The sequence below is a fragment of the Euprymna scolopes genome, chromosome 28 (assembly GCF_053919585.1).
Source record: "Euprymna scolopes isolate OS-2025 chromosome 28, ASM5391958v1, whole genome shotgun sequence".
Lineage (NCBI taxonomy): Eukaryota > Metazoa > Mollusca > Cephalopoda > Sepiida > Sepiolidae > Euprymna > Euprymna scolopes.
Window position 1 is genome coordinate 72,950,186 of NC_136509.1, and position 27,332 is coordinate 72,977,517.

Consider the following 27,332-nt stretch of genomic DNA (forward strand, 5'->3'; position numbering starts at 1 on the left):
TAAAAATTAACTAAAATGATTTCATTGTATCCCGGGCACCGTCGAGCATGTACGATTTTAAGTGTCACGCCTAAATAACATCTAAGCTCATAGATCTTCGATTTTGACTAGCTAAATTTTCACTTATTATTTCACGTTACCAGAAATATAACAATATATTTCACCCAGTCTTATCTAGAGTATGTTGATACGCAACATTTTTAAATAATCAGCAAAGAGAATAACTCATTTCATAATTGAAATATATTAAAATATTTGTCTACTTTGAAAGTTTTAAAAGGTGCAAACAAATGAAATTTAAAAACGAAAACGATCTCACTGCATCCCAGAAAACACGGAGCAGGTATTTCTAGTTTTTAATATAATTATAATATATTTTTCAGTAAATATGATTATTTTAATATAGATTATTAAATTAACAAAGAAATAATGTAGACTTAATGATTTTAGCAGAGTTACAACGCTGTCTCAGAATCATAGGATTTCAAAAATTGCGATTCCAAGAACTTTGAAGTCTTTGATTTTGTCTTCTAGAATTGCAAAAATTGCGAATTCAAAACAACAACAACAACAACAAAAAAGAATACTAAAAAAATTGTGAATTCCGAAAAAATTGTCGCTTCTAGAATTAAAAAAAAAAAATTATTGTTTCTAGAACTCTCCCCACTCCACCCAAATTATCACTTCTACAATTCCAAAAATTTGTCACTTCTACAATTCCAAAAAAAAAAAAATATTATTTGTAGAATTCCAAAAAAAAAAGTGAATTTTAGAAACGCATAAATTGTGACTTCTAGAATTCCAAAAATTTGTCACTTCTATAATTCCAAAAAGTTGTCACTTCTACAGTTCCCCAAAATTGTCACTTCTACAATTCCAAAAGAAAATATTACTTGTAGAATCCCCCCCCCCCCCAAATGTAACTTTTAGAATACCAAAAACATTTCCCAACCAGAATTCCGAAAAAATTGTCACTTCTACAATTCCAAAAATTTGTCACTTCTACAATTCCAAAAAAAAAAGATATTACTTGTAGAATCCACCACCTCCTCCAAAATGTGACTTCTAGAACACCCCGAATTGTGACTTCTAGAATTCCAAAATCTCTGACTCCAACCCCGATTACTTATTTTAAAGTTTTCTAATATTCAAACTGTTTGTTGATTCTTTGAAGATTACAAAATCTTACTTCGACTCAGTCTTCTTCCAAAACATTTGACTCCGACTCCACAACGCTGGTTTTGGGTGTATCTATTTACATTAATTTTAAATAAGTAAAAAATGCTAGCACTGGTGCTAACAGAAATTTTACTGCTAAGCAGAAGTATCGAACAACTGAAACACATCCAGACAAAACCTCGTTAAATTAACATATATGCCCATTATTCGATACTCAGACACTTCAATTCTGTCGGACCAGACTGGACATTAATAATGTGTTTACATTTCAAAGAATAAGCACAAGAGTTTTTGGCACTTTTAACGGAAAGCGCCATTCTTGAAACCTATTTTGACCAGCGAACCTGTCAAACTGAGTTACGTTATGATTGTCGGAATAAGCACAACAACGAAAAAATACGAGGAAAGAATAAAAGACTTCATCATGGCGTTGCCGTTGCCGCCAGACAGTCTTTGACTTTTACTTAATATGGCTTCAACCTGTCGACACCCCGGAAAAAGGCAGCTGACAGTAGGTTAGTGGGTCTGGGCTTGATTGGGGGACAAGTCAGAAGGCACGGCTCTTACAGATGCCGAGACGTATCACCAATGGCTGCTGTCCTCATCAGAATCAATTTCACTAAAACTTTTTGACAGCTCTCTTTGATGAATGATTTCCATTTTGGGTCTCCCGTTTCCATGGAAACCGCGTTTTCTTTTGAGAAACCCCAGTATGTAAACATTTCTATTTTCTTTTAGTGCGCTCTTCAAAAATGAAGGTAGGAAACGAAATTTTGTTACATTTTCATGGCATAGGTTTTCGAGGTGGCAAATAGGAATGGTGGGTTCACAGAATCGTAACAAATGATGTTATCTAATATAATAAATCTCACATGTCTGTCTAAATGTATGTATGTATGTATGTATGTATGTATGTACAGAGGCGACGGATTTTCACGAGATTGGTATCGTTTGATAGCTCGACCCTTCGGACGACAAATATCGATAAATTGGCTAAACACATTAATTCTTCACCCTCAACTGGGCACTTTCCTACAGGGAGGGGTCGTTTTTTTCGTCGATATTTTCGAAAGTCATCCCCTCTTTTCGATTGTCTAGCCTTGATTTCAACCTTCACCTCTTTCTAGTTTGACGATAGCCGCAACGGCAAAGACATCACGTTTTTTTTTTCACATTCTTTTCCTCCTTCGCAGTACGGGTGCGAGCCTGCCTGCCTACTAAAACTTTTTTCTTTTTTTTATCACACACACTTCCAAACATCTGTGCAACGCCTGGCACCAAGGCTAGTCTAATATATAGAAGGCAAAATGTGTGTGTGTGTGTTTGTATGTCTCGTAAATCTTTCGCCACACACGACGGATCCTCACGAGATTGGTATCGTTTTGAAGCAAGATGTCTTGAACGATAAATATAAAAAAATTGGTCAAAAACATTAATTCCTTAACCCTCAACTCGGCCGTTTTATACAAGGAGGGGTCGCTTTTTTCGCCGACATTTTAGCAAGCCATCGTCTCCTTTCAATTGACTATGCTTAAATTCAATGCTCGCCACTTTTGGTTGCGCATGAGAGCCATCAGATAAGACGTTAAGTTTTTTTCCGCCTTCGCATTATGGGTTCGAGCTTGCCCGCCTGCCTACTAGCATTTAAAAATACAATTAACATCTCTCTACACCCAAACTGCCTACTTTTCTAACACCCCGCCGGGGTTCCTTACTACACCACCTATACATACCCGGGCAACGCCTGGCACCCCCGCTAGTATTAAAGATTTTTATATGAAATTTGTTTTATAGAAAATATATATAATTTATAGAAGGCAATTACATGCGTGAGTGTGTCGGATAGAAGCAAGACGAAATAAACACGAAAATAAGTTTTACTATTTTTTAATTAATTTTTTATTCCTTATTTTTCTATTATTTATTTTAGAGTTAGTTGATGTTGGAGTCCATATAACATAATATTTCGAGAAAAATGCCTTCATCAGATGTATGTTCAACTCTGATATTAAAATATGCAAATGCTAAAAACTACAAGAGTAGTTATGTCGTACGTTTACTATTAATATCTGTTGTGTGCATGTGTGTATATATCAAAGAGGTTTTGTGTGTAGAATATGTGTGTATGGAATTCTTTTAATCATGTGCCTACTCCACATGATTTTCTTTCTTATTTTTCTCTTATACATCTTATTTGCTTTCAGTATAATTTGATCGCTGAGTCCATATAACGTGATATTTCGAGAAAAAAGTCTCTTTATCAGATGCATGTTGAACTATAATATTAAAACACGCAAATAGCATATTTAAAACGTCTACAAGGTGCTGAACACGCCATATAGAGGTTACTCATACAGTGACACATGCTAGAGTCTGGAGAGCAACAATTGTGCTCTTTGCTTACTAGCTCGGCCACAGTAAAAGAACAAGCTGGCAGCCATTTTACATATAGTAATATGGCTCTAACAGGGTTACATTTGCTAACAAATAAATAGTGTAAAAAGAGAGAAGCCAACCATTGATTAGGGAGTTTTAGTTTTTAGTTTTTCTTCTTAGTAGCTACTGTTAATTCCGTACCAATTTTGTTTTCCTTTTTTTTTTTTAATTATTTTTTTTATTTGGGTCTAAATTGTTTATCTCTGTGCATTAATGAATCTCTAATGAAATTATGTCTGGTTTTTCCCCCGTTCTTTGTTCTTTGTGTTGGCGTTTGATAAGCCTCCAAAAATAATTGTTTTTTTTTTCTCTTTCATGTCCTTCAAGTATCAAATTGAGATTTTATAAAAAAAGAAAGAGGAAGACAATGAGAGAGAGAGAGAGAGATAGAGAGAGAGAGAGAGGAAAAAGAAAGAAAGAGAGAAAGAGAAGAAAAAAGGAAAAGAGATAGGAAGGACGAGAGAAAGAGATTGAGAGAGTAAGAGAGTGGGAAAAAGGGATAGGAAAAGAGAAGGGAGGAAATAGATGAAGAGAGAAGGAGAGAGGGAGAGCGAGCGGGCGGAAAGAGGGACAGATAGAGAGAAAAGAAGAATTATTAACTGGAGATAGACTTTATAAAAGAAGAGAAAAGGGAATATAAAATGGAAATAGACTGGGACGATAGGCGGAGAGGGAGAGAGATAAAAGGGAAAAATGGAAAAAGAATGATCGAGAGAGAGAGAGAGAGAGAGAGAGAGAGAGAGAGAGAGAGAGAGAGAGAGAGAGAGAGAGAGAGAGAGAGAGAGAGATTAGACCATTCCTGTAATGACTTGATCCCTATTGGTTACAATGTAATGCTGTTCCTGTGCAGTTCTAGGAGGTCCACCCTCCCAGGCCTTGCCTTCTCTCTTTGAGAAGGCGTTAGTTTATCGCTAATCATCCGAGGCGCATTTACCGAGGAATGCCGATGGGACTGCCCGGGCACTTTTTGCGAACCAAAGCGCCTGTCCTCGGGGGGGGGGGGGGCGCTGACTTCTCAATCTCACTTTCCGACCTTTGTGTCAAAGTTCTTGCAGTGGGAGAGAACTAAATACCTCCTCTTGGATAATCTTACATTTATTCGCTCCCTTTTTTCCCCAAATACTAAGTGTACCATTTTCCGACTAGCTTAGTCAGAATTTCAAGTCACATTCCTTTTAAAGCATTTAAACGTACACTTCACGCAGATAAACATTACATTATTTAAAATTCTTCGGATGTTAATAAGCTCCTTAATAAAGGCTCCTTAGCACAAAGATAGCATATACACCCTTTATATTTCCTCCTGGGTAAACTAAACCCTAATTGCCTCATTTGTTTCAACGTGTGTCAATTGCCTTTTTGAAAAAAAAAAAAAAAAAAAGAAAAAAAAAAAGAAAGAAAAAGGGGAAAATACAAAGCTGAAGTATTTATCTTTATTTACGAATCACAATAAGACGATAGTTTAAAACTAAGGAGGTTAAGTTAGCTGTTCAAAAATAACAATGGAAACTTAAATTGAAAACCTTGCATTAAAGGAGAACTCTTTAACGTAGGAGATTATAAAAATGCAAAGAGTGAAAAAGAAAAACAAAAAAAAACTTTAAGAATTTAAAACATGGTATAAAAGAATCTTTCTTTGTTTGAATGTAGGATGGCAGTCAGTAAGGTGGCTGACGGGGGGGGTATCTTTAATGTAGTTGCCGGTAGAAAACAGCAGCCCAGATTCATTATGTAAGAGCAAATGATGGGGGGAAAAAGGGGTTGTTTAAGCTGCGTACGGTTCTTGTTAATTGACAATCGCAGACGACTTCTATAATATGGATTGTTTAAAGGCTCTCAAGGACATGCAAGTTTAATTAACACGGGCCCACTTAACAAAGAACTCTCTAATAATGAAAACAAAAAAAGTAGCAAGGTTTGGTGCCTTAAAAATAATAGCTCTAATTGAAAAGACGCTAACAGTGAATACAGTATTCAATCAATAGGATTGTTTTTTGTTATTGTCTGGATTATGCTTCATTCTTTGGGAAAGCCTGGTCACATCATGCCGGTTGGATAGTCCATTCCGTAGAGAATCATGTTGAATGTGTGAAATTGTTAATCTTTGCTTTATCGTTATTTTCATGGCAAGTGTTTGATTGAACTTCAATCTATGGTCCCTTCCGTAAAACATTCCGAATACTCGTTTATTTACAACCATTGTCAACAATTTTCCTTATTCTCTATCTGTGTCTACAGATAAGCAAACATTCCATGAACAGAGTTTTTTCCTAGAACTGCCCACCTGCAGAACACAATGCCAAAGGGCTGCTTCCCAACTGTCTATAACATAGTCGTTTTTAAATCCAAAGCAAATAAAGTCCAAGATGGCTTTGTTAAAGATATATTATTTGACAACATAATTGTATGGCCCAGAGATAGAGGCTTAGTAAATAGAGTCAAAGTTAGAATCTCCCAACCGGCAGGAATTATCATTGTACACTGATGATTGTGTAAGCATGGAACACAAGCAGTTGATGTGCAGTTGCATCTCTCTCACCGGTGTTGGATTATTTAATTATGATTATCAATCCCTTTCAAGAATAGTTAAGGATGGGCACTGTCTGAGAAGTATAAACTGAGAGGCAGTCAACTAGCATTTATGCAATGTTTACAACTTCATTTCGTTCGAACACTATGGATTGTCTAATATCTGACCCGAATTGGGTGTTTATTAATTAATTATTAATTCTCTTCATTCTCCTGGCAATTGTTTGGTGACCCGAGGGTAAAGGCTTAGCAAATGGAGTCAGATGTTCGTAGCTGGGTTAAAATCTTTCGAGCTGCAAGAATCATCGTCCTAGACTGATGATTGCGTAAACATGAAACACTAGTGTTTGTAGGTATAGAAATTATTATTTAATTATAATTATATATCTATATATAATTTTATTATTTGAAACGTAAATCAGTTTATATATACCAACCATATTAGATTAAAAAGATTATATATATATATATATATATATATATATATATATATAAATTCCATTAAAAATCTTTTTAATAAATTTTTAAATAATTTTATATAAAGATAAGAAAATCCAAACTCAATGAATGTATTTGGTGTTTTCAGAGCATATAGAGAATAACATAATTTTCAATGTTGCAAAAATCAAGTTTCCACAGTTGGTAATTTATTGCGTTTCAAAAGGAAATTATTATAATACAGTTTCGTTTGCAACAAACAATTCAACAAAATTATGTCTTTGCTGCATTTTTAGTAACTTACTCATCAGATATATTCCTTATAAAACACAGGAAAACCATTATTCTGAACAACTTTCATGGTTCATAATACGTATGCGTGTATAATTAATAAAGGTAAACTTACATGTTTAGCATAAATGGACTTGTTACCAGAGCATGTCTTGTCCTCGTAAACACATTTGTTGTCATTAACACACCACTTACAGTTGAATACACTGCTTGCGCATTTTGTACACCTGTCAAACAAACACATGGAAAATAATAATTAATACTGGAATAAAAACAACAATAAAAAAATCAACACAATCTATTTGTTATGCGATGAAAAATTGTTGTGTCGTGGAACAACAGTGAAAATCAAGTCGAGGTTCGGTTAAGGAACAAGTGTATTAACAATAATGTACCTATTTACAATGCCTCCCCACGGGACAGAGTTAGACACCAGGGTCGTTTTTTAACGTGGAGAAAAGGTACAAAAATAAAAAAATTGTCTCAGTCGTGAAGGACTTCGCCTTCATCGAAAGAGAACAAGAAATGAAAGTGCAGCATCTGAAGAACAGATGGTATTTATTTGCTCCCCCACCGAGCAAATTAGGCACAAAGCCGATTTTTAATGTGAGGAGTGAAGGGAGGGAGAAGGGAAAAAGGGGACCAGCTCCTGAGAGGTGGGAAATGGGAGCTGGTTAATGGTCAGGCATGTGGGGTTGCCCCCACATCTGGTCTTTTCTAGTCATATGGTATTTATTTGCTCCCCCACCGAGCAAATTAGGCACAAGGCCAATTTTTAATGTAAGGAGTGAAGGGAGGGGGAAGGGAAAAAGGGGACCAGCTCCCGAGAGGTGGGAAATGGGAGCTGGTTAAAGGTCAGGCATGTGGGGTTGCCCCCACATCTGGTCTTTGCTAGTCATAGCTAGTCATAGCTTGCAGTATCTGCCGGAACAGAGGTAATTTATTTGCTCCCCCAACGAGCAAATTAGGCACAAGGCCGATTTTTAATGTGAGGAGTGAAGGGAGGGGGAAGGGAAAATGGGGACCAGCTCCCGAGAGGTGGGAAATGGGAGCTGGTTAAAGGTCAGGCATGTGGGGTTGCCCCCACATCTGGTCTTTGCTAGTCATAGCTTTCAGTATCTGCCGGAACAGATGGTATTTATTTGCTCCCCCACTGAGCAAATTAGGCACAAGGCCGATTTTTAATGTGAGGAGTGAAGGGAAATTGGGGACCAACTCCCCGGGGAGTAGGGGAGCTGGATAGTGACAATTGGTATGAAGGGTTGCCCCTACATTGACCAAGGTCTTATATGTGGGGGCAACCCCACATATGGTCTTTGCTTGCAGTATCTGCCGGAACAGATGGTATTTATTTGCTCCCCCACTGAGCAAATTAGGCACAAGGCCGTTTTTAATGTGAGGTAAAAACCAGCTCCCCTAAAAGTAGGCAAAAAGGGGGCACTCTGGTTACCAAAAATAATAATTGTCCCAGTATAGAGGGTTTCCCCTCCATTGACTGGTACAAATTATCTTAAGTGCAGTATCTGCCGGAACAGATGGTATTTATTTGCTCCCCCACCGAGCAAATTAGGCACAAGGCCGATTTTTAATGTGAGGAGTGAAGGGAGGGGGAAGGGGAGAAGGGGACCAGCTCCCGAGAGGTGGGAAATGGGAGCTGGTTAAAGGTCAGGCATGTGGGGTTGCCCCCACATCTGGTCTTTGCTAGTCCTAGCTAGTCATAGCTTGCAGTATCTGCCGGAACAGATACCACACTTTGATCTTGGCCAAAAGGCCATGTACAAAGATAGGAAAGCATGTATATGTGCTGGGCACTCGGTTAGCAGATAAAGTGCAGTCGCATCTCTCTCACTGGTGTTGGAATTACTAGCGCTATTTATAGTGCCAATCGGTGTAAATTCCTCTGTTCAAGGAAGGCCGGTATAACACCTCCCCTTTGAAAATATCCCGTCTGGGATTAATAACGTTTTTGTTTTGGGTTCACCCTAATCAGTTCTGTTGATTTCTGTTTTCTGTTTGATCTTCTGTTCTCCGGAGCTGTCTATGATATAGTCACCTGAAAAGTATCAAACACTGTGTCCATGATCTCATCCTCGTCGCCAATCCGTTGTGTTGTGGAACAACAGTGAAAATAAGAACAATCAAGTTGAGGTTCGGTTAAGGAACAAGTGTATTAAATATGTTCAAAGATAGGAAAGCGCGTATATCTGCTGGGCTAGCAGTTGAAGTGCAGTCATATCTCTCTCTCACCGGTGTTGGAATTACTAGCGCTATTTATAGTGCTAACCGGTGTAAGTTCCTCTGTTCAAGGAAGGCCGGTATAACACAAATGAATTTCAATTATCCTCAATTATCAAATCCCATCTAAGATGTAAAGGGCGATAACTCGATTCGCACTTTCGTTCTTATTACGAAGGCCGCTCCAAAAGTAAAGCATCCTATTTTCTTAACTCCAAAAGTTAAAGAGCTACGAAGACGGGAATAGTGCCATTAAAACGAGATAGCTTTTGTGCTTTAGTATTTATTTTTTCTACATAGTCGTCACCGTTCTCAATGCAATTTTGCCAAGAATTCAATAACGCATCGCTGATTTTGACGCACGCCCAGAGTCTAACACCGTCAATATCTAAAACAGAGATGACACTTTCATCTCATGAATACATATGCCCAGTCATTAGAACAGTGCAATGTTGAAATGCCCTCTGATCTATTCGGGCGGATTAAAAATAAGATGCATTACTTTGGAACGCATCTCGTAGTTGCAAGTTCTTTCCTTTGAAATAATGGAAGAAAAAAAAAAACATTGTAAACCAAATATATTTTTTTCGTTTATTTTACATGGAAAACAAATGCACAGTAGTGGAACCTTTGCATAGTCTCTCAGTCCGTGCACTACTACTACAATAAAAAAAAAAAATCGCGGACTTTGCTGTTCAGCAGACCACAGGGTGAATATCAAAGAAAAGGAGAAACGGAACAAATACACTGAGCCAGAAAGCTGAAAGGGATATGGTTGGTTGGTTGGTTGGTTGGTTGTTTTACAGCATATCAAGCTTTTTCAGGTTATTTAATGCCGAATCTAGTTATTTTGAGGAACGATTTTTAATGGAGTATATATTTTTAAGTCAGATTCTATTTAACCCATAGTTGGAATGCTAACAGGTACTACCACTCCGGGTCAGAGTGGACCTGGGAGCAATGGAAATTAAATGGTGGCTCCACACTCTCCAAGGCCCGCAAAGTGGGGCCTCACCATCGGATATAGTTTTAGGTCATATCCAGAAAGGGATATGGAAGTTGAAGAAAATCAAAATAATGCTAGGAGCACGAGGAACAATCCCGAAAAACTTTGAAAAAAAGAATGGGAGAAATTGGAATCAGAGGAATGACTGGAAAAATACAACGAACAACAGTAATGAAAACAGCTGGAATATTAAGGAAAACCCTGGAATGTAGAGACCAGCACACACAAACCAAAAGCACAGAACAGACAAACTGCCACAGAGACAAAACATGAAGAGCTACATGGAACCAAGAACATTGAAGCTGCATACCGATAAGTTCTCTAAATCCCCCCCAAAAAGAGTGAAACCGAATAGTCAAGTAGGAAGGAAAGACCGAGGAGTGAGCACTGACTAGACCTCCACATGTATAAGTGCGAAGAGAACTGGGACTTTGAGGATGCTTATTGCCACTCAAACTCCAGTAAAGACCAATGGCCACTGCCAACGAGAAATCAATGGCAAGCAGCTATTGCGATAATGCAAATTTATTTGAAAATGTTATCGAAAGAGATAGAGAGTACTGGAAAACCTAGGAAGACTTGTCACTCAGCTCCCAGGGAACACCACAGGCTGTATTCAATGAGATCTTTGATGACCTGTGTGAAAGCTCCTTGTGAGCCGCCAATAATAATAATAATAATAATAATAATAATAATAATAATAATAATAATAGAGTCATGCCAAAGCATAGCGCCATCTCGCACTTGGCTATCACCAATTGTACAATACTATATGTAACTCATCCCACAGTCTACAATTGTATCCATTAGGTAAGTCACACACTCTATTCTGAAGAGAGCGTTGTTGTTGTTGCTGTTGTTGTTCATCGTCTTCTTCTTTTTCTTCTTCGAGTCATGTCAAAGCCTGGCGCTATCTCGCACTTTACTATATTCAATTATACAATAATATATGCAATTCATCCCACAGTCTACAGTTGTATCTATTAGCCAAGTTACACACCCTATTTTCAAGAGAGTCGTCGTCGAGTTATGCCAAAGCGCAGAGCCAACTCACACTTAGGTATCAGCAACATCAGCAAAGAATGCAACTCTGTATATAACGAATGTGAAAGTGAGAGATCATATCTTTCAAGCGAAGCACACACCCACTTCTTCAATCTGTTAAATTATACAATCTCACTGATATTGTTATTTGATTTGACTGCACAGGAAAAGATATAGCTGAATTATTTTTGTTTAATTGATCGTTTGAAAGCATCAACGGTCATATTTGATGCCATCCTGGTTGTTAATGTCTATAATGTACTTACAACAATCTAGAATAAATGATCGGCTTAAGCATCTACTGTAAGCGATTATGCAAAGAGGCGTTATGATCTCCTAGGAAGCAACTAATAACAAGCAATGATAATTTTATTGAATTGGCATCGGCCGAAGGCGGACATAAAGTTATATTAATGTCTGATCTATGGTACTGTCACTTGTCCTTAATTCGTGAAGAGAAAAGTGACTGACCTAATGTCAATATAAACAGACTATGGAATTGGTAAGTCAATCGGATCCATTACTCGCAGAAAAACGGTAGCATACTCTCCCCACAGAGCTTTGTCACATGAGGAAACAGAACTTTATGTCCCAGGCTCCATATATGTGGATTAGCAGTTGAAATTGAACTTGTAAAAATAAGAATGAGAATCATCATGCTCCTTTGGGAATACTATGAATCATTGTACTACCCCCTCCAGCTATGAGTAAAATTTCTCTCTAGACTATGAAATTGGGAAGATGATTGTATGTTACGCACTAATACACCTGTGAAAAGAAGTTATCCCCTTAGTCCCTTTAATACAGTCAGACACACTCACACACACACACATATATATGTATATATAGTCATCCACATACGGTACTGTTTCGCTGTATCATAGCTCATCAGCGCGGCTATAGGCAACGATCTCAAGCCAGGATAGAAACCCGACCGCCCAAACGACACTCAAGGTTCTTACCATTACGCTAATCGACTGCTGCTATGCGAGTAGTAAATTAACGATGTTTTGCCATCATCCAATATATATATATATATATATATATATATATATATATATATATATATACTAGTATATAATATATATATATATTAGCAAAAGTACCCGTTGTTGACTGGGTTCAAAAACAGCCTACAGAAAATGGACTCTGATTTATGAAAATATGATAGATTATGAAAAGGAAGGGTTGTAAATTTCGGTTGAATTTGGGGGTATCAAAACCAAAGCAAAATATGATGAAAATAAAAAATAAAATAGATAAAACACATAATTTATTATACCATACCTATTCACACTGAAACACTTATCACAATATTCTGTGGATCTATATTAAAAAACTTGTTAAACTTTGTTACACATTTCCATTCTATGGAGGTCAGGTGCGAACGAACACCCCATAATTTTATTATACCATATTTCTTTCAAACTGAAACATAATTATTAAAGTATGCTTACGCATATAGATATGAAAAGTCTTTGTTAAAGTTTATGCCTATTTCCATTCTATGGAGGCCAGGCGCGAACGCAGACCCCAGAATTTTATTATACCATCTCTAAGTTAAAACATACTTATCAAAGTATTCTTTTGTACATCTATATCAAAACCACTTATAAAGTTTTTTTTTTAATTTTTAAATTTTTTATTTCCATACTTTGTGGACCAGGCGCGTACGCAGACCTCCCAATTTTAATGAACCACAGTTCTGCCAGATCAAACACAGCCATTCCTGTGTCTCGATACATCTTCTATCATTATATGTAATCAGTTTTTTAAAAATAGTTAACCATATAGGAGCCTATTCGTGACCAGACACACACACACATTCAGCTATATATATATATATATATATATATATATATATAAAATACTTGATTTACTTATGTATAAAATATATAACTATTTTGCATATATAATAAATAAGTCCAGTAAATAAAAAGTAACAACAAATGCATAGGATGAAAAGAAGAGAAAAAACCCTTTACTGTTAAACAGAAAATGGATATCATCAGCTGCTTACTATATAGCTGTTTCGGAGATTTAAAGACAGGATAAAGTGTGTATTAGATATTGGCAGGCCACGCCGGAAGGAAAAACATTCAATGGATTGCATACATGCGAATGAATTCCAATGTTAAGAATTCGATATTTCCACCTATTGTCTAACGGAATGCATAATTTGATCCATAAATATTTGAGCAGATATCGGTCAACAGTTTCGATTATAGGCAAAGGAAATATTAGTTTCCAAAGGAAAGAATGTGATTATAAATATAATCGCCACAGAGACATGAGAGGTCAGTCAGAGAGGGAAGTCTGTGGCACGTGTCACTACATCTTCACCATCAGCCAAGCATCCAACCCACACCCTCGTGCCCTTCAGTAAACGCCAAATCAAGAATAACAATTTGCCACAGCAAAAAAAAAAAACAAAAAACAAAACAAAACAAAACAAAAAACTGATTGCTAGAGTGAAATAAAAGTAATAATATCTTTTTGTAGATCGACTGTGTTGCGATTTTTACTTCGCTGTCAGTGTGTGTATATACTTTGTGCTAGCAACAAAAGTACATCTTAACATTATATAGACTAGGCAAAGGCATTTTGAACAACCAGCGATCATATATATGCATGAATTATTTTTGTGCATGTCCAAAAATATGAGACGACTTTTCAGTTCTAAAAAATCTGTCCTTCCTAACTCCCAGAGGGGGATAAGTCATAGTGAATTTAATTATTGCTAATAATACAAAAAAGTCAACATTGCACACACGCACGCGCGCACACACACACACACACACACACACACACACACACATATATATATATATATATATATATATATATATATATATATATATATATATATATATATATATATATATATATACATCGTTAGTTATCATTCCAAAATCAATTTAAGAGATTTTGCTATCCTCCCATATTCAGAGTTTCATATTCATAAAAGGTCACTCATCTGATACTGGAAAACCCCAGTCACTTAACATCGTTTTTAGTTCCAACTCTGAAATTACTTTTTCTTAATTAATTTTTAAAACTTTTCCGATTTTCTTCTCTGATTTTTTCCTTTGTAATATTTCAAATTTATTTAATTCAAAAATTTTAATTCAATTTCTTTTCTTTTTTGTTCATCATTCAATGCATGCTCATTTTTCTATTTTTCTTCATTTCTTACTTCTAAATTAACTTATTCTTTTTTATTTTCTTCTCTGATTTGTTTCTTTTATAATATTTCAAATTTAATTTATTCAAAAATTTTCATTCAATTTTAGTTCTTTTTTTTTATCATTTTCTTCTAGTTCTTCATATTTAAAACAATTTTATTTTTTTATTAACTTGTACCTTTTCTAATTTTCGTCTTTATTTTTTTTCGTTCATAAGATTTCAAATTTATTCAATCAAAGAATTTTCATTCAAATTTTTCTTTCTATCATTTTTTCATCATCTGTTTTCTTAAATTTCCTTATATTTTTTAAATTCTATTTTTTTTTCTCATTTTTAAATTTCTAATTTTTAATTTTCTATTTTATTTGTAACTTTTTAATTTGATAATATTTCGATTATATTTAATTCAAATTTTTCATCCGAGTCCTTCTTTATCTTTTTATTATATTTTTTATTGTTAGTTTACTTCAATTCATTCATACTTTGTCTTTTTTCTATTTATCTCCATTTTTTTTATAGTTTATTTATGGAAAACAAATATTAAATATGAATTCATTCATCTAAGTCAGTGTGATCAAATAAAAAAATAAAAAAGAAATGGCGAGGAGGCAGTCGTTAAAGTTTGTATAAATAATACAAATATCCCCAGGAAATACGCACCAGTCACTGTTCAGTGACCTACATTCGTAAGTCAATCTTTTAATTTATTGAAATTGATCCATACAAATTTATTTCCAGATTTTATACTGATTTTTATTTCGTTTTCTTTTCTCAATATCTTTGATCGCCAACCACCTGCTTAGAAAAATCTAAGATAGAGATGCGAATTTATGGCTGAAGAAAAGATGCGTTCTCCTATTAATAATGCTTTGACGCAATGGCGTCTTAAGTCAGAAGAAAATCGGATTCTTTCATATGACATGAGCACTTCACCCTCACCCTCCTCATATATATATATATATATACGCCAACAACAAACCTTAAAATCTTATATAAAAACGCCAACAACAATTCATAATATATATATATATATATATATATATATGACATTTGGTGTTGGCCTTTTTTAGCGATATTAACTTCGAAACGCTGTTATTTTTTCCGTTAGCTTAGCGGTTTTTTTTAAAGAGCGATAAGCTCTTCTTGTGATATATATATATATATATATATATATATATATATATATATATATATATATATAATTTTAGCTCTTATGCCAGATCATCATATGATTAGATCACTCTGACTAATGTAAAAAAAACATTTAAAAATAAAATATTTAAATTTCAACGTTACTTGACGCGGTTAACGGTAGCTGAATGGATGTTCTTTGCTAATGAAGCCGGAGATGGCTTTTGTCGCCGCGTTCGAATCTATCGACTGGTGTAAATCGTGACATCCTGCACTGAAGATTCCCGAAAGGACGAAACACTAGTGTCTGTAGGTATTTAATAATTATTATCACTTATATATAAGTGAGTCACTTTTATTATTTTTATGAAACGTGTTTATTTATTTTTATTATTAAATATTATTACGTGCATGTTTCTAGCTTTAAGCCGTCGTCAGCATAGGTTAGTATCGAGCTCAAGAAATCAGTATCCGCAGTCTGATATATATATATATATATATATATATATATATATATATATATATATATATGTATATATATATATATATATATGTATATATATATATATGTATATATATATATATATATATATATGTGTGTGTGTGTGTGTGTGTATAATCCCCGAAACAGTGTTTCATGGTAAACAACTGATGATCCCTTAAATTAACATTAGTACTATAGTGAATTCGAGAGAGCAAGATGATGCATTGATTGCAGGTTATTAAATGACTTACTGACCAAATAGTTTTCTAATGCATGATAAAAAATATAAAAGTTAAAGTTTTTTTTATATAGTTTTAAAGGTCGAAGGTCATCATTTATCAAGGCCCGGAGAACACTCAAGGATAAGATTTAAGAGTTAGGTAGATAATGAGGCAAGATAAGTCACCTGTGGAAATTGGCTAGGGCTAGATTATCCAAATAGACGACACACTTCTACTTTAGATGTTGGCATGTGTTGGACGACTTTTAAAAAAATGTCTTCCAAACTAACTACTTTTGAACCAGATCTTTATTTGTCCCTCTTTTCTCAAATAAATATTGATCACTGGATTTTTAGATATGATATAGGTACTTCACGTTTCTCCTCCTACTACTAATCATCATCATTAGTAGCAGCAAGTAGTTGACAGTGGTTCAGTGGTTAATGATATGGACTACAGCCGGAGTGTACCAAGTTCGAACTCAGTTCGTTCCACAGAAACACTTTCACTTAGGGATATTGACAACTTACAGATGGGCCCTTCCATAAGTACTCAATATCCTTATAGACATAATTCTTTATAGAAAGATACCGGGGAAACGAATGCCAAGAAAATCATCTGGATTTTTCAAGAGAAAAAAGGGTGGAAAAAAACAAAACATTATCATCACCATATTCAGTTTATCATCTGTTTTGAATGTTGGCATGTGTTGGACGGCTTTTAAAAATTATCTTCCAAACTAACTTTATTTTGCAGTATAGTCAACAAAATGAAAAATTTGGTAAAAAACAAACAAACAAATAAAAATATAACAAATAAAGGTTACCTTCCTGGATAATTTTCTAAGACTCATTTTAAAGCGTATATTTAATTTGAAACACTAGTGTCGAGTCAGAACAAGAGAAAAATGGCTGACATTAGACGGTCATTTGGGGGAATCTTTATAATCGCTTAAAAATAGAAAATTCAACAAAATAATGGGAGAATAAGTGTTACCAGGTTTTTATTTGGCCCCACTTTTTTTTCTTAAATTTATCTTTATCACTTGTTTTCGTGCATATTTTTTAAAAAATCTCTTTCAACTGACCCTGATACGTCAACTGTTCTGTATCCACTAACACAAGAGTTTTTATGCGTTCTCCCATCTTTGTATTCAGTCTAACATCTGTTTATACGTTGACATGTGTTGGATGGCTTTTAGAAATTGATTTTCAAATTAACCTATCTCTACCCAGGTCTCAATTTATCTCTCTTTCTCTAAAACCCATATTTATTATTTCCTTAATCTATCCCTGCAAATTAACACTTACCACATCTACTTGACCCCCCCCATACACACAAAATGCTCAGTCACATACACAAGCATGTTATCACATCAGCCTCGACTGGTACCATCAAAAACTTCTTACGAAACGTCAAGGAGGAGGAAAATGTCAAGTATGGAGAGCACCGACCAGGCCTCCCACTGAAATCGTACAGAGAATACTGGAACGTTGGGGGAGAGTAAGTGCTACTCAAATTCCAGAGTCCGTCGTTTCTAATGACAAATCAATGGTAAACAGCTGTCGCAATTAAGCAAAGTGATTTACATTGGTGCTCAAAAAGAGGTGGGAAGTGCTGGAAATCGGGGGAGACTTGTTGCCGCTGAAGTTCCAAAGAATACCAGTGGTTATTTTCAGTGAGAAATCACTGATACTAACTATGAAAACCCATAGTGAGAAAATATCAATGGATCCTTTGAAGTAGGCGTCGATGTTTACGAAACGGCAACAGACCATTCAATACTAACAGTTCTGGTTGAAATGACAATCTTTGAAAACTATTATCGATTGTTTTAACAAATAACGGCAAAACAGAATAATAGGCGACCCGAAGTAATAAAAAACGGCGCTTATACACTATTGGGACGAAATTTCGGAATCGTAACACTGAATTACACGTGAAAACAATGGTATCTACGTATTCCTCTTATTTTTAAGATGATTATATCCAAAAATTATCAAAATCGATCAGGTAGAAAATTATTTATTAAAGAAAAAAAAAGGAAGGTAATTTTCCGTTTTGATTTAAGTAAGACGACAGCAATTTTCACCTGCTAACACGATTAAAGTAATATTCAGGTAATTTCTACTGCATAATATGGAAGCTATCATTGTAAATTGACAAAAAATCAGTTTAAACCATTGTTTTTTTAAACCTGAAAACTCCATTCAGCGACTACAAATTCTCGTCCCAATTATGTAGAAGTACCTACAAAACTTCGCATTGATATAAAAATATTTCACTTACTAAACCGGATTCCCTATTTTAGTTAAAAATAAGTTTACACATTGGCATGAAAGAAAATGTTTAGAATATTTGTGCACATTTGTATAAAAAAAAATTACAAAAATAATTAATACTTAAATAGCGGGACCTGTGGAAATTCCACAGGGGACTAATTCATATGTAATATATTGACGTTGACATTCTGGAGAAGTTAAGCGTAAATAGAGACATCCTGATGTTATTGTAGCCGTTGTCAAAACCGAAAAAGTATTTATCTAAGCTAGCAGATATGCCCAGTGTAGCTCGGTCGTAGAGTACATCTAAATATGATATTTTAATTCTTCAGATTTCGTATATATTATTATAGAGTTAATGCCCTTGCGATTTTTATATATTATAAACTTGCGATTTCAAATATATATATATATATTTAATATATTTATACAAATATATTTATATTTAATCTATTTATACAAACATTGATGGCTATGTGCATACATGCTTCTGTAATTACCTGTTATTGGGGAGATTACGTCTTTAGGCTAAGAATTTCCCTCGAAAAACAGTTTTGTTAAAAGAAATAACAAAGAGTGTATGCGTAAATATATAAAGATTTATATATTTTTCAATCTGCTTGTGCAGATTAGTGATGCCAAAATCTTTCAGAAAAAAGCCCCCCAAAAGGTCAAATTGATTATTTTAGTCAAACTATCGTAAAAAATGCACCTAATCCCGTGCACCATCGTAAAAATGCAGCAAATCCCGTGCATCATCGTAAAAAATGCACCCAACCCCGTGCACCATCGTAAAAATGCACCCAATCCCGTGCACCATCGTCAAAAATGCACCCAATCCCGTGCATAATCATAAAAAAATGCACCCAATCCTGTGCACCATCGTAAAAATGTTTTAGTATACTGCAATAACTTTAAATTTGTTTCAGTATACTGCACTAACTTTAAAAAATTCACCCAATCCCGTGCACCATGGTAAAAAATGCACCCAATACGGTGCACCATCGTAAAAATGCACCCAATACCCTGTTCCATCATCAAAAATGCACCCAATCCTGTGCACCATCGTATAAAATGCACCCGATCCCGTGCACCATCGTAAAAATACACCCAATCCTGTGCACTATCGTAAAAATGCACTCGATCCTGTGCATCATCGTAAAAAAAGCACCAGATCCTGTGCACCATCGTAAAAATACACCTGATCCCGTGCATCATCGTAAAAATACACCCAATCCTGTGCACTATCGTAAAAATACACCCGATACCGTGCATCATCGTAAAAAAAAGCATCCAACCGCGTGCAACATCGGTTCACTCTGCTAGTTTGTGGCATAAAATAATAGATAAAATATAAGAGTTATTTTGGCATCGCAACGTTAAAAGCAATACTTCTTCGACGTTTTACATAAATCATCAATATTACGTTTGTTAAAGTTTTTATTTTAAAAAAATGATATATTTTAATAATGCAAAATATATTACTACAAAAACATGTTATTCTATTTTACTCAAAAATATTTAAAAAAATCAATAAATATCTCATAAAGTAATATATTTTTATAATACTAAAAATCAATAAATATCTCATAAAGTAATATATTTTTATAATACTAAAAATCAATAAATATCTCATAAAGTAATATATTTTTATAATACTAAAAATCAATAAATATCTCATAAAGTAATATATTTTTATAATACTAAAAATCAATAAATATCTCATAAAGTAATATATTTTTATAATACTAAAAATCAATAAATATCTCATAAAGTAATATATTTTTATAATACTAAAAGCAAATTCAAAACAACGAAAAAGAAATTGCGTTCTATTTTTTAAAAAAAGACAGAAAAAAATTCCAAACAACGAAACAATAAAATGTTATTAATTTTTTTATGCAACAAATAATAATTATTTATTTTTGTAAAATATATTTTAAAAAATAAAAACACGTAAAACTTTTACATATTTTATTTTATGACAATTTGCAAACTTATTTTTTTATAAATAAAATAGGAAATAAGCGGAACATTTTATATCAATATAAAACTTTTATCTGCCACCGATTTCAGCGGACTTCGAGTCGCCCATTATTCTGTTTAGCCCAAATAACATATAACGCTAAAGTTGCTAAAACAGAAACAGTCTACTTGATGACGACTTCCGGTTTTGAAATCAGAAATAGTTAAGTGTTTTTACAATCCCCCCCAAAAAAACAAACAAACAAAAGAAAACCCCCCAAAAACAAACTGTTATTCGTTATATTTTAGATCGAATGATTTTTGAGTTAGATGAAAGGAAGGGAGGTAATTAATAATTTTCACATTTTTTAAAATAATTATTAACACATAAAAAATCAAACAGGTTTTTATCATTTGAATTTTTTAAATTATAGACAATAAAATACACAAAAAAGAAATTCCAATTACAATTATAAAAACAATTATTTCATTATCTATAATTTAAAAAATTATAGATAATGAAATATATTTTTTTATAGTTGTAATTTATTTTTCGATTTGAAAATATTTTTTTAAGTAGTTTGTTATTTTTGGCGCTTATTCGGGTTCATCTTATTATTTAAAACCGTTTGAAACAGGAAAATAAACAAAATAGTTGCTTATCACGAAACACTATTTCGGGAGTTTAAAAACAAAATAGTACATGGCTCCCCAGCGGTATTGATCAAACACCACCCCCATAAAACACACACACACACACACACACACACACACACACTTATATATATATATATATATATATATATATATATATATATATATATATATATATATATATATAAAGCTGAACGTCTGTGTGTGTCTGGTCACGAATAGGCTCTTATATGGTTGACTATTATAGAAAACTGATCACATATAATGATAGATGTATCGAGACACAGGAATAGGTATGTTTGATCTGGCATAAAATTGTTGGGTCTGCATACGCGCCTGGTCCACAAAGTATGGAAATAAAAAAATAAAAAAAACGTTTACAGGTGTTTTTGATATAGATGTAAATAATAATACTTTGATAAGTATGTTTTAACTTAAATAGGGATGGTATAATAAAATTGTGGGGTCTGCGTTCGCGCCTGGCCTCCATAGAATGGAAATAGGCATAAACTTTAACAAAGACTTTTCATATCTATTTTCGTAAGTATACTTTGATAATTATGTTTCAGTTTGAAGAAATATGGTATAATAAAATTATGGGGTGTTCGTTCGCGCCTGACCTCCATAGAATGGAAATATGTCACAAAGTTTAACAAGTTTTTTAATATAGATCCACAGAATATTGTGATAAGTGTTTCAGTGTGAACAGGTACGGTATAATAAATTATGTGGTTTATCTATTTTTACTTTCATCATATTTTTTGCCTAATTTGCTCAGTGGGGAAGCAAATAAATAAATAGAGTCCATTTTCTGTAGGCTGTTTTTGAACCCAGTCAACGACGGGTACTTTTGCTATATATATATATATATATATATAGTGATATACAAATTACCATTAGCATATGAAGCGATGCTCTTTGTGTAAACAAATTGAGATTAGGTACTTTGGACAATGTTAATTCACTGCCCACATAGCAGCAGTCGTATAGCGCAACGGTTAGAAGCTCCGACTGTCGTATGGGCGATCGGGTTTCGATCTTGGCTTGAGGTAGTTGTTTGTCTAGCCGCACTGATGAGCTGTGAAACAGCGAAACAGTACTATATGTAGATGACTATATATATATATATATATATATATATATATATATATATATATATATATATATATATGTGTGTGTGTGTGTGTGTGTGTATGTGTATAACATTACATAGCATATCGGTAGCCACGACAATGCCTCCCCCACTTTCCAAAAATGAATTCCAAAATATTCATCGGGATAATTTTATTTATTTTTTCAAAAATCTAGATGAATTTGTGTAAAGTTTGGTATACAGTCTTTTTAATCTATCAGTTACGTCCGTGATAAAGATTCAGTATATTTTTACTTTCTTTTCACGTTAACACTCACATTTAAAATGATGACTTTTTAAGGTTTTCGGGTATGCTGAAAACGATTATCATATTTAAATTTTGTGGAGATAAGTAGTTTTCTGGACATCAACTTTTTCCCCTATGTATTACTTAATAAATGTCAATGGTGTTCGCCATTCTTACTATGGGGAGGAGGGGTGTTTTGTAACACGCATATGCATTAATTCTTTTCAATTGGGAAAAACATAACCATCAGCAAAAATATAATAGATTTAATAGGTCTTTGTCTGCACAAAATTTAAATTTGAGATTTGTTTTCAGTATACTCGAAAATCTATAGGAGTTGTCAGTTTAAAGGAAAATATCAAGGAGGGAAAGAAAGTAAAAAAAAAAAAATACCGAAGTTTCTGTGCAATTATAATGTTTGTTTTTTTCCCTATTGACATAAAACTGGATAAACACTTTTTATTTATTTATTTATTTTTTTATTTTTTTAAATATATTGAATGTTTAAACCGAAATCTATGGCGGCCGAAAATGAGAAACATTTTAATGAACACCGTTGTGAAAATCGGAAGCCGTCGTCAAGTAGACTGTTCCGCTTTCAACCAAAAGTGTTGTGACTTACCATCTAAAAGCGCTGCAGTCGTAAAAGGTATAATTCTTTCGAACAAATATCTTGGCAGTTTCACTTGAATTCAAGGCAAGTGTGACCACAATCGACGCTGTAAAAAAATAATATATATAGTTTATTATAGAACATTTTCAGGCAAGGATATTTTTTGAAAAGAAAAGAAAAAAGTCAATGAACAAGGGAAATAACCTGCGTTTCACATAATATTACAGTGATTTGTATTATTATTACGGTTTGTTATTGTTGTTATAATAATCATAATTATTAGCGGGACCTGTGGAAGTTCCACAGGGGACTGATTCATATGTAATATTTTGATGTTGGCATTCTGTAGAGGTTTGGATATTATTGTAGCTTTTTTGATAAATTGTAAAAACTTGTCAGCCACATTTTCGCCACAAAACTTATTAAAACGCTTGCAGCATGTCTGAATACCTTTAATGTAAAATTTCAAATGTTTTAACCCAAACTTGACTGAATAGTTTGCTAGAGACCGCGAAGGTCAAATCTTTTGAACTTTGACCTCTAGGCAGCGAAAGTTTCCGCCAAAAACCGATTAAAAAGCTTGTCCTATGTCTGAATAGATTTTATGTAAAATTTCAAATGCTTAGACTAAAAAATTAGCTGAGTAATTTGGCAGAGACCGCAAAGGTCGATATTTAAAAAAAAAAAAAAATTGACCGCAATTTTGACCACATAATATTTGTTGTTTTGGGCTCAAATCAAATTAAAAAGTTTGATCCGTGTCCAAGTAACTTACATCTAAAGTTTCAAGACCCAAAATTGGCGGAGGAGTTTGGTAGAGTTTTCAAAGGTCAAATCGTTGAACTTTGACCTTTTGACAGCCAAATTACTGGTCCAAAACCGATTAAAAATTTTTTTCCAAATCTCAATATCCTTTATGTCAAATCTCGAGTCTGTAGACTGAAAATTGACAGAGTAGTTTGGCAGAGAAATGTACACACACAGACATACAATTTCACTTTTATAGATATATAGATTTCTTATTGAAGTGTTTTGTTTTTCTATTTCTTATTGATTAGTTTTGTCTTTTTTGCAATTTGTTTTGTTTTCTTATCGATTATTTTTGTCTCCTTATTGATTAATTTTGTCTCCTTATCGATTAATTTTGTTTTTTTATTGTTTAGTTTTGTTTTTTATTGATTAGTTTTGTCTTATCGATTAGTTTTGCCTTTTTTCTCAGAGATTAATTTTGCCTTCTTTTCAATTCGTTTTGCCTTCTTTTTGTTTATTAGTTTGGTCTTCTGGATTAGTTTTTGTCTTTTTTTTAAAAATTAGTTTTGTCTTATTTTCGATCAGTTTTGTCCTTTTCTTATCGGTCACTTTTGTTTCAGTGATTTCAAGTAGAAAATAGGAATTAAATTTAATCGTGAAGCTATAGCGAAATGGGCGAGGGCAGCTAGTGTTTCAAACAAATATAGCAAACGTTGGTCGTAAGATTTTTAATTTTTTAATTTTTTTTATTTTATTTTATTTATTTTTTGTTAATGACGGGCGGGAGGGGGGGATGAATTCATCAACAAAAAACTGGCCCGAACCAAACACTCATGACATACTGACGGACATACCAATAAACGACATATCTCCATATCACCGAAGAGAAGAAACAATCTCGGAAGCATCTGATATGATCAAAGATATTCCGCTTAACAGGTCGTATTCTGCAGAAATATTGTTTTTACCATGCTCATGTGCCAGTGAGCACGAGGATTTATTTAGCAGCCGATATCAGTAAAATCAATTTTTTCCTTCGGTTGCCATGGCAACGTTTTGCTTTCACTATCCGAAACGATCACCCTAGAGAGAGAGGGGGGGGGGGAGAAAAGGAGAGAGAGAGAGAGAGAGAGAGAGGGGGGGTAGCGGGGGATGGTAAAAGTAGCAGGAATTATTTCTATGACGAATAGAATCAACTCTCATCCATTATCACTTGATGCTAACAAGAAAATAGGCTCGGCTGTAAAAATCTTGTTGTCGCCCCGCAAACCCCAACACTAACCCGAACACCGACTCCCTCCCTCAAACGCATCAAAATAAAGAGAAAATAAATTCTTTTACGAGAGTCATTAGGCATTTGTTAGTTGATTTTTAACAAGAAATGCAATATTTCAAGCTGATTGTGGAAAATTAAATAAATTAAAAAATAAAGTGATGATGATGATGATGATAATGATAATAATAATAATAATAATAATAATAATAATAATAATAATAATAATAATAATAATAAAAAATCGACAACATTCTCTCTGAATTTAAAATAAAATCTAAAACAATAAAAATAAATAAAAATAACACGTAAGCGACAAGAAATAAAGAAAGAGATAAATTAAAACTAAAAGAAAAAGAAAACAAGGAAAAATACATTTTAATTATATAAAAAAAAAAAAAACGAAAAGAGGAGGGCGAAAATGATTATTACAGGTAAACGACTAATGTGTTAATTTTGTGATAATCGCAAAACACATACTTTCTCCTAACAACTCCTTCTCTTCACCTTTAATTACTCCCGCCCCCGCTCCGAGTGCCCCCACCACATTCCCTGGAAACTCACTAATAATCTGAAAAGCTTTCATTTGATTGCTGGGATAAAAGGAAATTAGCGGATAAAATAAATTTACAAGAACAAAAGACGAAGAGAATCGATGTTTGATAGTTTATTTATTCCCCCCTTTTTTTGTAATTCTTTCGATTTACTTTCGTCGTTCACCCCCCCCCCCTTTGCTACCTCGTCCTATCGGTTTTCTAGTTCTTTACATTCTTTTCATTCGTACGATTCCGGCTCTTTTTTATTTGATTTCTCGTACTAACTTGTTCTTTCTCTCGAGAACAAAAAAGAATAAAAAAAACCTCTAAAACTTCTTTCTTTCACTTTTTCCTACCATTTTTTTTTTTTTTTGGTTTTATCTATATTTTTTTTTTTTTTTGCTTTTATCTCTCTATTTTTTGTTTTTTGTTTTATCTATATATTCTTTTGGTTTATCTATATTTTTTATTATATATATATATATATATATATATATATTATATTATTTTTATTTATTTTATCTATATTCTTTCGTTCTTTCTATTCCCATTCTTTTTCATTCACTTTTGTTGCATTCGTTTTACTCATTCTTTCTTTTTTTCATTATATTTTCTTTCTTTTTTATTTAATATCTTTTATCGCCTCATTCTTTTTTTTGGTTCTAATGATCCCGCTCATTTGTCATTGCTTTGTTTCTACAAATTCGTTTTTTGTTTTCATCCTATTTTTACATTCATTTTTACATTCATTCACCTAATTCTTTATTCTATCTTTCTCGCGATTCAGTTTAGGCTGCTTCTTCTTCATTTTTTATTATCCTTCATTTTCCTTATTTCTTCTTTTTTTTATATTATAATCTCCCTCTTCATTTTAATCGTCTATCCGGTTTGATATTGTTATAATCTTATTCGCCTTCTTCTTCATCATCATCATCTTCTTCTTTTTCGATATCAATTTTATTTTTACTTGTTTTTCTTTTTCTTCGATAGCACAATTTTCTTCTTTTTTCTTCGATATCACAATCTTTTTCTTCTTCTCCTTCCTCTTCGATATTACAATCATTTTTATTTTTCTTCTTCAATATCACAATCTTCTTCTTCTTCTTCTTTTTCTTCTTCTTCCTCTTCTTCAATATCACAATCTTCTTCTTCTTCTTCTTCTTCTTCAATATCACAATCTTCTTCTTCTTCTTCTTCTTCTTCAATATCACAATCTTCTTCTTCTTCTTCTTCTTCTTCTTCTTCTTCTTCTTCTTCAATATCACAATCTTCTTCTTCTTCTTCTTCTTCTTCAATATCACAATCTTCTTCTTCTTCTTCTTCTTCTTCTTCTTCTTCTTCAATATCACAATCTTCTTCTTCTTCTTCTTCTTCTTCAATATCACAATCTTCTTCTTCTTCTTCTTCTTCTTCTTCTTCAATATCACAATCTTCTTCTTCTTCTTCTTCTTCTTCTTCTTCTTCTTCAATATCACAATCTTCTTCTTCTTCTTCTTCTTCTTCTTCAATATCACAATCTTCTTCTTCTTCTTCTTCTTCTTCTTCTTCTTCTTCTTCAATATCACAATCTTCTTCTTTTTCTTCTTCTTCTTCTTCTTCTTCTATATAACAATCTTCTTCTTTTTCTTCTTCTTCTTCTTCTTCTTCTTCTATATAACAATCTTTTTCTTCTTCAATATCACAATCTTCTTCTTCTATAT

The 27,332-nt window shown here is 33.5% G+C and overlaps 1 protein-coding gene across 4 annotated transcripts in view; it reads right to left on the bottom strand.

Annotated features, from left to right (window-relative positions):
• The window catches only part of LOC145249693 (plexin-B-like), a 575,535-nt gene that overhangs the window by 107,609 nt on the left and 440,594 nt on the right, over positions 1 to 27,332 (bottom strand). For all 4 annotated transcript variants that reach the window (XM_080111499.1, XM_080111497.1, XM_080111498.1 and 1 more), the window contains exons 10-11: positions 23,083 to 23,179; positions 6,989 to 7,100 (exon numbers count right to left, since the gene is read on the bottom strand). In XM_080111499.1, coding sequence (XP_079967625.1) covers positions 6,989 to 7,100; positions 23,083 to 23,179 — 209 coding nt within the window. The remainder of the gene's footprint in view (positions 1 to 6,988; positions 7,101 to 23,082; positions 23,180 to 27,332) is intronic.